The following is a 14,860-nucleotide window of genomic DNA, read 5'->3' as shown; positions in this document are numbered from 1 at the left end:
TTAAGAAAGAACTTAATACAAGTTACTCCTTATGAAAGAAGATACAATGAGAGAATAAACCTTTTTGTTCCCCTGATGGAGAGGCAGATGATGGAGTTCCTGGAGAGGTTGTTACTTGTGACTGTGCTGCTATTTTCTGCTGTATATCAGTCCACAGCTTATTAATTAACTCAGAATTATCTTCCTTTAGTTGATGGAGAAATCTATAAGTTAGGAAACAACAAGCTATATTAGAATTCATAAATGATATCACTTAAATTGTTCAACTGCTTACATATTTGATCTGAAGGAAGCTCTAATAATTCGGTCAAAGAAAAAAAATACACTTTGCTTTAATACATAAAATAAAGAGCTAAAAAACAATCTTTTGGTGTCAAAAGGAATTATCCCATCTCCCTCCCTATACTGGCTCCTAAAGCAAAATCATTCTGCCCTTTCTACAGCTCTATGGCATGGGTTCCATTCTCCTTGCTTTCTCAAGGGAAAGTATATAGCTTGGTCCCTTGTTTTCTCTCTCCTAGAAAGGAGCCTATCTGCAGAACAGTCACTGCTCATCACGGAAGCCATTACTGGAACAGACTCTGCCTTGTGTATCAGGGAGGGAGGAGACAGAGAAGAAGAGCTGTAGTACAACTTAGAGAGCTAAGTCATTTGTTGTAATCATCTTTATTACTGACAAAGCTGATCTCTAGTTGTTTGACTCAATTGTCTATTTCTCAGTAAAACTGAAATTTAAAAAAGTGGAAAAACTTCAAATATTCACAAGCTGATGAATGGATATTCCACACAGTGGAATATTACTGAGCCATAAAAAAGACTGAGTATATGCTACAACATGTATGAATCTTCACATCATGCTAAGTGAAAGACACCAGACATAGATGGTGGCATATTACATGATTCTCTGTATATGAAATGTCCAAAATAGGCAAAGCTACAGATACAGAAAATAGATTAATTTAATAGCTTAGCTAGGACTGAAGGGTTTGGGAGGAAATGGGGGTCTCTGTTTATGAGTATGGGATTTCTTTTGAGGGTAATAGAAATTATAAAATTCATTTTAGGTTGTACAACTAAGTAAATTACAATGGATAAGTTTTATGGTATGTACCTCCCTGGAAAAAAATAAATAAAAAAAAAGAAGGGGAATTTTTTTTAATTTTTATTTTATATATTTTTTACATCATTTTTCACTTTTGTACAATGTATGTATTTTCATCTTGGTTATTGTCCCTGTAAAATTTTCACCCCTCCTTGTTTTGATCCTACTCCCTACCTCCCCCGCTGAATGTGTCTCTGGTTTATAGTTGCCTGTTGATTTTGATTTTTACTTTATTATAATTAGTCTTTTTCCTGATCCCTTATTTAGGTTTTCTAAATTCCTACTACAAGTGAGACCACCCAGTATTTTTCTTTTTCTTTCTGGCTTATTTCACTGAGCATGATCCAGAAGGCAAATTTTATTTAATGACTCTATGGCAGGCTTAAGAATGGCCCACAAAAAAAAAAAAAAAAATACACACAACCTACTCCTTGGAAACTTGAATGATACTTTAACTGATTAAAAGGGGACTTTGATGTGATCAAGTTAAGGGTCTGAAAATAGGGAGATGATCTTGGAATATAAGGGTGGACCCTAACTGCAATCACATATATTCTTATAAAAGGGAGCCAGAGCAAGATCTGACACACACACAGGAGAAGGCGATATGAAGACAGAAGCAATACTGGAATGATTTAGACACAAACCAAGAAACACCATCAACCACCAAGTGACAGAGGCAAAGAAAAGGATATCCAGAGGGAACGTTACCATGCTATTACAATGATTTTGGTCTAATGAAAGTGATTTCAGATTTCTGGATACCAAAACTGCGAGAGAATAAATTTCTATTGTTTTAAGCCACCAAGTTGGTGGCAGTATGTTAAAGCAGACCCAAAAAACGAATACAGATTTTGGTATCTGCACATGAGATATTTGTATAGCTAATGCCTAAAAGTGTAGATATAGCTTTAGAATGGGATAATGGGTAGAGGTTGGAAGAATTTTTAGGTGAGTGGCAGAGAAAGCCTACATTGCCTTAAACAGACTTGGCAGAAATATGAACGTTAAAGACATCCAGTAAGGTCTCAGAGGAAGTGAGGAGCATAGTAGAGAAATCATGTATCATCTTAAAGAATAACATCATTGTGCATGGTATGCTGATATAAATATGAATATTAAAGAAGCTTCGGTGAGGGCTCAGAAGGAAATGAAGAACATGTCATTAGAAAATGAAAGAAAGGGCGCCCTCTTATAAAGTGGTAGAAAACAGCCTCGTTGTGTGAAAAGCAGAACTTGCAAGCAATGAAGTAGGATATTTCCAAGCAAAACTGTTGAAAATGCAGTCAGCTTTCTTGCTGCTCCTTAGAGTGAAATACTAGAGGAAAGCAAAAAAATTGAGGAAAGAAAAGTGGAGAAAAAAAGTACCAAGACTGGGATATTTGAAAAAATATTAACCTTTCCAAACTGAAAAAGATGCTCAAATTAAGAGCCACTACTTTTATAGGAAAAGCAAACTCTATAGAGAGAAGGGCAGTGTATGGCTAATTTGAGAAGACTGGGCATCTAAACTCATGGATCCCCTTAGTGATCTCAGTAGAAGCCCGCAATGGAGTTGGGATTATCCAGGAAAGATTTGTGGAGGACCTCTTATCAAATGGCATGCATTCCCATAACATACACGGGAGACCCACAAAACCCTCTGGAAATGTTATATCAGCAAAAAAACCTGCCCTCTTGGAATGAAAGGAACAGAGATAGGATGAAATAAAGGAAAGATGTCAACACTCCCAAAATTCTACATACAGAAAAAAGAGACATAAAATTACTCAGTTGCAAACATGGGCTTCAAGGAAAAGAAAGAATGACTTCAAGACCAGAGCTGCAGGTACAGAGCCCAAATCTATAGGTGCAGAGGCCAAGATCAGGGCTACAGGTACAAAGGACAGAGTCAAAGATCCAGATGGTGGAACCCATAGCCACAAAGGATTATTACTGAAACCTAATATTTTCCCTTCAGTGTCAAAAATGAATGAAACTGGTAACCCTTTTTTTGTCCTTTTATTTTCTCACTTTTAAAAAGGGAATGTGTATAACTATTACTCTGTGCCTCTTCAATCAGCGTATTCTGATAACAGAAAACTTGCTTTCTAATTTCAGAGGAGAAGAATATTGGCCTAAGATGAATTATATCCAAAGCCTTACCTGTATCTGATTTAGATAATGAGATTTGACTAGAGCTAGTGATACTTAGGTAATAAGACACTGGGGAGTATTCAAAAAGGGCAGATGTGTTGCATGGGGGCCAGTGGTTGGACTATGGCAGATTAGTTTTCTCTGAACATATGTCCATATTCTAACCCCTGGAACCTCTAAATGGCCAAAAAAGAGTGTTTGCAGAAGTGATTAAGGAACTTGAGATAGTGAGGTTATCTTAGGTAGGCCCTAGTAGAAATAGTGTATATCCGCATAAAAGAGAGGAAGATTTTGGCACACACACGGAGGTGATATGAGTATGGAGGCAGAGATTAGAGTGACACAGCCAAGTCAAGAAAGACCAACAGCCTCTAGAAGCTGGATGAGGCAGAGGAACAGATTATTCTCAGAGCCTGTGGAGTGACTGTGGTGCTGCCAACACCTTGAACTTTAGTCCAGTGAAACTAATTTCATATTTCTGGTCTCCAGAACTGTGAGAGAATAAATGTCTGTTGTTTTAAGCTAACAAGTTTATAGTAATTTGTTACAGCAATTCCAGGAAACCAATATACCACTTTAACTTTTTTGGCAACATTCAGTTTAAAAGTTCAAAGCACTTTCTAAGTATTATTTTTGAAATATGAGGGGAAGAGAAAAGATTTACTGTAAAGTATCTCCATCTGAACAAAATAAACTCTCTTAAATCTGGAACTCTATTTTATTCATTTTGTTTACTTTGGGCAGTGATTCAAATCCAAACTTCTTTCATCTTCAATGAAGAACAAATATCAGTGCTGATTCTGATTTATGGCACCAACAACTGCAGCAGCATTCTAAGGACATTATTTCATAGGTAACTTAGGAATATCTGTATCTCTAATTTATATACTGACAGAAAAACTCCACCAGAAGTACTTTCTCACTGGGAATGCAATGACCCCCCAGAAATATCAGTGACCCAACCGAGTCTTTTGAGGATTGGGTTAAGAATATGTTCATCATGGGCCTCCCGTGGTGGCGCAGCGGTTGAGCTGCGAAGCTGCCTGCAGCCTCTGCAGCGCCGGTTTGGTCCCCGGCCACCTGCGAGGGTCCCACATGGCATGCAGACCTCTCCTGCAGCGCCTGCTGCTCCCCTCAGCAGTGTATTTCATCATTCTGCCTGTTCTGCTCTCTGCTCTGGCTCTGGTGAATTCTCTCACCCTCCTGCGCTTCTGACTGTACCCAGTGCTTGTATAAATAAATAAATAAATCTTTAAAAAAAAAAAAAATCACTCTTAAAAAAAAAGAATATATTCATCATGTATAATATTATCTCTATGAGATATCTGTTCAGTGTTCACAAGAACTCACAGACTCACAGAAATTTCAAACTAAAAGGCACCTTAAAAATAGTATGTTCTACTCTTCAAATTTTACAACTAAGGAAATAGAGGCACATGTGTTATCCAACTAGTAAATAAACAAGGGCTTGGTCTCCAGAGTCCAGTATAATGTAACTTCTAGAACTTCATGCCTCATAGTTAACAGGTAACATTTTGAGAAACAGGTACTCTAAAGTTAGAAACTGCCTGTTGGTATAACTAATGAGATAAAACTAACTTTAACCAAGCAAATAAATAAAAATGTGATTAAAGTGCAAAGAATAAAAGCAATGATGTACATGATTAATTATATTTAGGTTCTGAAAGAAAACATGCTTATGATACATACTTCCAGATATTCCTAAGAAAACTGTGACCAGCTAAACTTGAATCACTCTATGTAGCCTCTGAAACAGTATCAAGTAGTACAAAAAGGAGCAAGCTAAGACAGTACAAAACCTACATCTTACATATTACATTTTTGTAAGATAGTGAATATTATTACATTTCAAGCTACCCATAAATAGAAAAATAAACACTAAATTCCTGCAAAGATAATTTTGAGTTCCTATCAAGAGCCTTGGCAAAGAGGGGGAGTAGTTCAAAATGATTATGGAAAGGCAAGGAAAGCTAAGAGCCTCATGGTTACAAAAATCACCCAGTGGAAAAAAAAAGTTCACTTTAAGTATGCAAATGCTTACACATGCGCGCACTCACACGCACATGAAACCTGGGTGATAAGACTTCTCAAAAGCAACAGTCAGAGCAAACCAAGAGAGGAGGAGTGTTTTCAAGACAGATAAGGAAACAGTATGAACCAAAGATTTTATATGCAGCCAAGTTGTCCTTCAACTATAAATGCTGTAAAAAAAAAAAAAAACAAACTTTTAAACTTTCAAGAACTTGGGCAATACTATATTCACAACCTGCAGGGCATAAATTTTGTCTTATGGATAGATCCAATCAAGAGTTAAACAGAGAAACATAATAAAAGGACTGAAGATGAGCACTTAAAATATTTAATTGTAACTTTAATAAGACCAAAACAAAATTAGGGTTACACAAGGAAGAATAATCTGCAAATGTTTTATGCATTGTCAAAGCAAAGAAAAAATAGGGAGGAGGATGGAGAGAAAAGAAGGAAAAGAATGGGAAGGTAGGAATAACTCACTTGTTGCGTAGGCAATAGGTAGAAGTCAAAAGCAACATTTAAAGCCAACATACTAGAAAGTGAAAGGTTAAATAAGAAAACAGGACTAAAGGATCTACAAACGGTAGATATACAAAGGCAACCAATTAAATAAAATTTTAGAACTTCCTAAATACAAAAAGAAATTTTAAAACAGAACAGAGAAAACTTACCACAGAGAAGGGAAATTATAATTAAAGATTAATACACACAGTGCTATAAAACAATACCAAACATATAATTCATATCAACGAATATTACAAGCTTACCCAAAAAGATTCTCGAATTGGTTAATAAGACAAGTTCCCACTTTATGTTGAGTATAGGACATACATTTAGTACAAAATAATTCAGAAAAGTTAAAAATAAAAGGATAAGCAAAGATGAACCAAGCAATGAAAAACAAAAAAACAGAGGTTTTGTTTCTGATATCAAAGTAGAACTAAAATCAAAAGATAACAATGTGACATTTTATATATAACATTAAAAGCCATAATTCACAATGAAAATACAATACTTATAAATATCCATGTACCAAAAACATATCATCTTTATAAAAGATGTAAGTATTTAATTCCAATTAAATAAATATTGAATGCAAAGGAAAACAGGAACACACTAATACACTTTAATACACTTCTCTCAATACAAGATAGTGGCAAAAATAAAGATAGAGAAGAAGCAAGTAACATAATCAATGAGGTCGATCTTACAGATCTTTATACCTTCTTATAGAGAATATACCTTCTTCTCAAGCATACAGATAGCACATTCACAAAAATTTGATCGTACATTAGGTCACAAAGAAAACATTGAGTTCCACAAGTAGAAATACTATAAACCACACTTTGTAATTGAAAAACTAGAAATTTTTTTTAAAAAGGTCTTTTGTCTGGAAATTTTTAAAAAACAAATAACTCACATAAAAAGGAAAATACGAACTAAAATTACCTAATTTCTAAAATAAAGAAATGTTATATATCAGAATGTATGGTACATTTAAAGCAGTAATCAGAGAAAAATTCAGGACCTTAAACACATTTATCAATTAAATATGAAGAATAAAAATGAATGCACTAAATTCCAAACTCAAAAAGCTAGAATAAAAATAAACCAAAAGAAAGCACAAGGTAGGAAATAAAGATAAAGCCAGATGAAGTAAATAATTTAAGAAAATGTAATTTACCAAAATTGACTTGAATAGATGGAGAAAATTAAATAATATAATCTCCACAGAAGAAATTAAGTTATTTTGGCACTTCCTAACAAAAAAGCACTAGGCTCACAGTTTAACAGGGAAGTTTCCAAGCAAACCTCTGAAGTACACATAGTCCCAAAGCCACATGAATTGTTCCAGAACTTAAAAAATTAGAAAACTTTCCAGATAATTCATATAAAATGAAGTGAAACATCTCTACCTCAATCTGAGACTGTAAATTTTAGACAGTATCAATGAATATTAACACAAGAATACTAAATAAAATATTAACAAACATACAATAGCACAATAATGAAAATAACATATCATGTCCAAGTAGAATTTATTTCAGAAATGCAAGGACAGTAAATACTAGGAAATCTATGACAAGTACACTGTATTAACAGATCTAAGCAAGGAACTCCTATGATTATCTCTATAGATGCTGAAAAATCTTTGACAAAATTCAACAATTTATTCTTGATAAAAACACTCAAGAAACAAAAAGAATTGATACATATTTCCTTAGCATTGTAAAAATTTCTATTTCTACTTGCAGATGACATGATAGAAAACCAGGAAAACCTTGGGATAAAGGGAAATGCTGTAGATATTTATTCTATACATCCATACCTGTCTGTAGTCATGTTAGACTGAGAGTTTAGAGAGTTATCTAATTCATTCTCGCTGTCTTCTGACTGGCTGTGAACAGATCCTTCTTCATGACCATCTACTTCATTAAGAGCCTTTCTCAACATAATAAAAAAAAACACATAAGTTGGTTATATAAACACTACTCACCCTTTCTTTCTCTTTATCCTAACAAAAGGAAGGTCCCTCCTGTGACTAATCTCTCGACATGTATTTTGGAACCCAAACCTCTCATCTCCTTCCACTCCATCAATTGCCTCTGTTCGAGCCCAAGTCTCCAGGTTGGAGAAACCTATCCCTCAATAGTGACTTCAAATCATCCATACTGAAAGGTGAGCAAGTCTCTCCCATCTTACCCTGATCTTAAACTCCATCGAGCTACTACCTACCTATCTGGTCTCTGTTACCACCAAACTTCTTGAAATAGCTGTGCCCACTTCTAATTCACCATCTATGCCCTGCAACTTTGCTTGTGTTCTACCATTTCACTAAAACTGCTATTTACAAGGGACAGTATCAAATCGTGTGTTCCTAAACTAAATGGCTATTTCTCAATTTTTGCCTTTCTTTCTCTGAGTCATTAATATAAATGATGGCTCATTTCTTTCCTTCAAAATTTTCTGGGTACATCCTTTTAACTTCCATGATTGCATGTTTTCCTGAGATTTTTTTCCCTATTATTCTGGCCATACTTACCAATCTCCGTCGCTGATTCTTTTTTTCCTGCCCTTTCCTTATATGATGTGACTCAAGTTTCTCCCTCGGGACCTTTTCTCCTTTCAACTGACTCACTTCCTTAATGATTTATTCTAATTCCAAAGTTGCAATTACAAGTAAAATATTGTTAATTTCCAAATCTGTCTTCACCCAGATCTCTCTTGAGTCCTGGACATTTATATGCAAGTGCCAAAAAGATATCCCTGGCAAAACATCCTATACACGAATATCAACAGGTGCAAAAATCATTTTCCTAAGTTCTCCTACCATTCTTCCAAAACCCTATTCTGCCATATTATTTAAACTATCAATGGCATCACCAGCTACTCAAATGCTTAAGTCAGCAAACTTGGAGTTATCCTTCTTTCTCATTCATCACAACCAATCAGCCACCCAAACCTGTCAATTCTGTGCTTTTTAACCTCCCAACTCTATCTCCTCTGCCACAGCTTTGAGTCAGGTCTTCCCACCTCTCAGTAGGATTCCAACATTAGTCTTCTAGTCAGATCCTCTTATCAATCTTGTCCCTCCTCAAATCACTTCCACACTACAGTAAACTCTATCATAACTCTGTTCTCCTTAAAATTCTTAAGTGGTTCTACTCTAATCTCTTATTCCACTGTCTTTCAAGAACTGGTTCTTCCCCATCTATCTTACCTCATCTCTCATTTCTCACCTATATGAGAGAGACCAGGTCTATCTGAAATCTAACTTGTAAATAAATGCTATAAATGGGTTTTTAATAAACAGATTTTTGGCTAGAGACATGGCTAGTGGGTTTTAACTATTTAAAATATAAGCAACATTCTATTTAATTCACTTTGTATGCAGAAAACAGAATATTTAACATGTCTTTTATGATTTGGGATCTTGTAATTCTCTAGGACCATCCCTCTAATTGAAGATTCTTTTTTTTATAGCAGATATAAATAACTTAGGAAGTTGCTTTAAACAGGTATGGAGTCCTAGTTATTCAGCAGAAGTTTTTTTTTACATTAGTATTACACCTTTCAGGGGATTTTAAAAATGTTTACTATATCAAAATTTTAAACATTTTGATTAAGAGTTCCAATTAATGTTTTACTACTATAATGTAATTTTCCCATATAACAAATTAATAAATTCCAAGCTTCTGGATTAGCTATTTCTAAACACGTTAATACATTACCACTAACATTTAATAAAAACTATGGTCTGGTATCATACATAACCTATTTCAGGAGGTCTTCACAACAAACAGCAAGTATACTCTATTCCCATTTAACAACAACCAAAAAAAAGCATTCTCAATCAACTCAAATACCTTAAGAAATCAACTCAAGATCTTCAGCTGGTAAGTAACAGAACTGAACACAGAACCAGATGACTCCAAGGTGGGAAACAGGAAGAATCCCTGCTTTTCCATATTGGCAGGTGGTGGCATAGTCTTAGGGAGCCAGGTAGCCTAGATTTGCACATCATCTCCCACTCACTTTGTGGTGCTAGCTAGTAATGTGATCTTGGTAAAGTCACTTAATATTTCTGAAACTCAGTTTGTTCATCTGCTAAGTGTGGGTAATAACAGTACCTAACCTCCTAGGTAAGCACTGAGTAAATGTCAGCTACTATCCTCCAGTCCTATCTTGTTTAGCACAATCACTAGTCACAGAAGTGCAAGATGCTTTAGTAATAACAATTCTAGCAACCACAACTTGGTATTTGTTGATATTTAAGTTTCTGAAATGTTTACTACAATGTTGGCATCAATTTAAACTTCACTTCAGGGCCTCCCTGATGGCACAGGGGTTAAAGACAACGCTTTCAAGCTATTGCCATCACTACAGCACGAGTTCGATTCCCTGGCCAGGGAGGTGACCCAGATGACACAGCAGACCTCTGCTGTCTTGCCCACTGCTCCCCTCAGCAGTGTATTTCAGTAGATCCACCTGTTCTGCTCCCCACCCTGTCTCTGGTGAATCCTCTCACCTACCTCCACCTCTGGCCTACACCCCAGCTCTTGTATGCATAAATAAATCTTTAAAAATAAATAAATAAACAACTTCAGCAAGAGTAGTAAGGCTACAAGCAAACCATATTACCTGAGGCTCTGTGTCATATTCGTTAAGGATGGACTGAGTGACAGGGTCCTGATTTACCATGATGGGACCTTGTGAGGAATCGGGAGCCATGGTTACATTCGGAAACCCTGCAAAGGAAAGTAAGTCTTGATAATTTAGTTTCACGTAATAATATTGACTTTCACAAGTACAACACACTGCCATAGATTTGTATCATCATATGGAAATCTTAAATAATAATGATGACAGCAACAATAGTTATAATAGTAACTCAAACTTATATAGAGCATATTATATACCAGCCACGATTCTAAATGCTTTTACAAAATTCTAAGAAGTTATTACTACTGGTGTCTTACAGATCAGTAAACAAAAACTCAGCGACATTGAGCAATTGACCTGGAATCACACTAGTAAGTAGTCAAGCCAGGATGCACCATAAACTACAACTATTAATCTGTTTCTAGAGACTAAAATACACAATGGATTATATATACACTTCAGTGAAAAATGCAATGTATCTGACAAGAGGCAAAGTTCCTTTTAGAGAGAGACTGAAGTTGTTTTAGGTTTCAAATTAAGCTTAATTCTGTGTTACATCAGCATAGATACTTTATATGATATTAACCAACTGAAAACTAAGACATATTTTATATTACAAAATCTTATACACTGAGTCATAAAATATTTTAGTAAATAATAGCAATTTACCTTTCCTTAGCTGAGCAATTTGTAATTGTTAATACTCGAGTAAAAATGAAACAAATTATGATGAATCTTTGCTTACAACTCTTGTATGTTAACTACTTGAGACTACTTGTAATATAAAAAATGGCACCTGAAAAAATTTTAAATTCTTCCAAATAGCCATTTGTGAACTAAAATAAGTAAAAGAAGCTTTTGAATTGAATACCTGTGCGCCTACGAGGAAAATCAACAAATAGATCTTTTGTTGCAGCCATCAAATGATCAGATTTTTCCAATACATCCTGCATCTGGTATTGATCAGAAAGAATCTAGACACGTATTAATGATAAATATTATTATTGAGGAAAAAAGACATATATACTTAGCAAACCAAAATGGAAACATTCAGACAAAGACATGGGACATAAAAATAACCACATGCAACAGACTTCCTTCCTAAACTCCTTCAGTGGCAATATTCTTAGATACCAGGACATGGGACTGTTCTTAATTATTTATTATTATTATTATTATAGTGGATTTCAAAAGTTTGGCTGCAATCCAAAGCATTTTGTGACCCAGTAATCCAAAAATGTAAATATAAAACAAAAATGTAAATATACATCTTTACTCTTAAAGATCCACTTCAACGTTTTCTTTTTAGTTTCTATTCTATTTTTTTTAATGTTGGTTGCAACCCACTTACTTGATTTCACAATTCATTAACAAGTTGTGACCACAGTTTGAAAACATTGATTAAAAACATGAATCTTTGAGTCATAAACTTGAAGGTGTGAATCTTTGAGTCACCAACTCAGAAATGTTTCAAGCACTGAAGTGATTTCATTATCTACCTATGGGCTATGACCCACAACTTAAAAAACATAAGATACTGATTTGGGGGCATTAAACAAAAAAAAGTGACACATGTATTTATAAACAAATTGGATTTTTATCCAGAAAGATGAGAACATCAAAAAAAAAAAAAAAACCCACACCATCACAGCTGTGCTTGATTATGCACTTTCAACTGAGGAACTTTCATAATTACAAGCAAGGACGCAGACTAGAGAAAAAGCAAGCCAACTCTACCCACCACCACCAGATGGCAGTCTTAAATTAAAAGGAGTCTCAAAATAGGAAACTATGCCGTTTCCAGGACTAAATTAAAACAATAAAACATATGGTAAACAAACACTCTTACCAGAATTTCTCTAAACTATGGAAACAAGTATGTAATATGACCTCAATTATTGTTTAGGACATGGAGAAAAATAACAAGTGTTCATATTCTGACATTTTCCCCTTCTTTCCTTAGTACAGACAAGCAGGTTGGCTGGCTCAGTTGGTGAGAATAAAGTACTGAATTTGTTCCTTTCACAAAAAGTAAGTTTTAGAACAGTACAGGGCAGAGAGAACATTTGGAGATCCTAGGCCCAGTCAGAATAAGGAGATATTAAGCAAAATCCAACCTCTTTAGTTTCTTGATGTATAAAGACACGACTATCTCACTAACCCGATAGGGTTGTTATAAGGATGTGCACACTAAAAACCTCTATGCCAGTATGGAGATATTTGAGAATGTTACTCAAATTATATTATCCCATGAACCAAATTTCTATCATTGGTTAGTCATCTCATAAGTATATACACTAGTACTTAGGAAAAAACGTACATGCAGCACTGTATATCTATCACTGACACTAGAAAAATGACACAAAGAATATTTTCTATTTAAAAAATAACAAAAAGCATTGACACTCTATCAAAATAAAGAGATATAAATAACAAGTAGGTTGTGGAGGGAGTATTTTATCATATTAAAACCTGGTACAAATTATAAAGATGTCTCCAGGAAAGAAAATGCCCTGCTACTCTCCTGTGAGTCTCTGCCCAGGCTCCTTGGGAGAGATGGTTTGAGTGGCTACGTATCAGCTTAATGGCTTTCTTTTGCTCTTTCTAGATTTGGTACTCAGATAAAATGCATCCTCTTGATAGGTAAACCAATCTCTGCAAGCCCACCTAGAAACATTGTTTCCCCAGACTGGTTTGCAGAGCACAAAGCAAAATTTAGGTATGGCAGTACATCTTGGACTTTCAAAGGATCAGTCAAGTGCCCTCCAAAACCATTATCAGAAATTTCTTGTCCTAGCACTTTTGTTCCATGGTAACAAAACCTGGATGGAAATGGGAAATTTATGAAATCTTTATTGAAGGCCCCCGCCCCCCGAATTGAATTTGGACCCTTAGCTGCTTGATTCCCAGGATATGAGTTTATCACATAGCCAAAGAAACTTAGGATTATGCTGACCATAAATGGGAGTGGTCATGAGATGAATTTCAGGTCAGTGGGATATAAGCTAAAAATTCTGGGTGGTATTGAAAGAAGCAGCATACTCCCTCTCATTTATAGCTGGCTGGGCTACAGCTGAAGGAAGCTGGAACAGTCATCTGCAAAGATGAAGTCCTTTAATAAATGGTAGCTTGTAGAGGCTCTGACAAAGTCCTTGGCATACAGAGCCCCTGCCAACTACCATTCATTTATCACCACACTGTTTTCACAAAAGATAAATAGATTTCTATTTTGTTTGAACCACTATATTTTGGACTCTTTATTTTCTTTTTCTTTTTTTTAAAGATTTATTTATACACACAAGAACTGGGGTACAGGCCAGAGATGTGGGGGGTGAGAGGATTTACCAGTGACAGACTGGGGAGCAGAACAGGCAGAATGACTGAAACATACTGCTGAGGGGAGCAGGGTGTGAGTTAGGAGAGGTCTACTGCACCATGTGGGTAGCTCCTGGCCAGGGATCAAACTCGTGCTGCAGTGGCTGCAGACTGCTTCATAAGTTGTAAATCTTAACCCCTTACGCCACCAGAGAGACCCAGGACTCTTTTCCCAGAAGCTTAAGGTGTACTCAAATACACCTTCAAAATGTCTACTAATAAAGCACTAGATAAATAGTAACACATCTATATACTTAACTGATCATTAAAAAGACAAGGTAAATTTCTAAATACTAATATGTCACAACTGTCAAGATATACTGTTAAATGGAAACCCTGAATCCCTCTAATAGTAGTTTCCCAATCCTGGCAGCATATGTAAATTACACAGGAACAGCTTAAAAAGTTTTTAAGTAGGGCCATATCCCAGACCCACTAATTCAGGCTATCTGGATATAGATATACCTGGATAGAGAGATAGTTTTGCTTATTTGATGGAAATTCTCAACCTTGATTGATGCTATTATGCAGTTGAAAACCACTTTTACTAGAGTCTGAGGAAGCAACACCATACAAAGAAGGCAGAGGAATACCACTCATCTTCTTCACCACTCTTCTTTCAACCCCAACTTTTATATCTATTACTCAAAGATATTCAGGACATGAGCAAGAGTCACAGGGGAGAACAGAAGTCCAGAGTCACCTCAAAGGGGCTGCCTATTTCCTGGTAAGATCTGTGTTCTTAGGCCTTTTTCACTGAGAATTACCACACACGATATTCATCTATGAGAACTTTTCTCTTTCTGGCCACAGTTCTTTTTACAAGCTCAAGTACACATTTGAGAGACAAAATTCTTCCTGGTAATATTAATATCAAGACTTTCCTATTGCACTGAAAACCTAATAAATTCCTCAAAATACAATGTGACTTAAAGGTAGAGTGAAAGGTGACCCAGACAGCCACATGCCACAAGCTTCAATGGAACAAAAATCAACACTAAACACTAACCATTTGCTTTTACAATGATTTCA

General features: G+C 35.5%; 1 protein-coding gene across 7 annotated transcripts in view; it reads right to left on the bottom strand.

Annotated features, from left to right (window-relative positions):
- The window catches only part of SPICE1 (spindle and centriole associated protein 1), a 139,246-nt gene that overhangs the window by 17,247 nt on the left and 107,139 nt on the right, over nucleotides 1–14,860 (bottom strand). For all 7 annotated transcript variants that reach the window (XM_037525531.2, XM_054700596.1, XM_037525538.2 and 4 more), the window contains 4 exons: nucleotides 11,325–11,427; nucleotides 10,433–10,539; nucleotides 7,620–7,732; nucleotides 61–203 (listed from right to left, as the gene is read on the bottom strand). In XM_037525531.2, the coding sequence (XP_037381428.1) occupies nucleotides 61–203; nucleotides 7,620–7,732; nucleotides 10,433–10,539; nucleotides 11,325–11,427 (466 nt within the window). The remainder of the gene's footprint in view (nucleotides 1–60; nucleotides 204–7,619; nucleotides 7,733–10,432; nucleotides 10,540–11,324; nucleotides 11,428–14,860) is intronic.

This window comes from Talpa occidentalis, unplaced genomic scaffold, assembly GCF_014898055.3.
Source record: "Talpa occidentalis isolate TD23 unplaced genomic scaffold, MPIMG_talOcc4v2.1 talOcc4.4, whole genome shotgun sequence".
Classification (NCBI taxonomy): domain Eukaryota; kingdom Metazoa; phylum Chordata; class Mammalia; order Eulipotyphla; family Talpidae; genus Talpa; species Talpa occidentalis.
The sequence above is the reverse complement of the archived record's forward strand: the minus strand, read 5'-3'. Positions and strand labels throughout refer to the sequence as shown.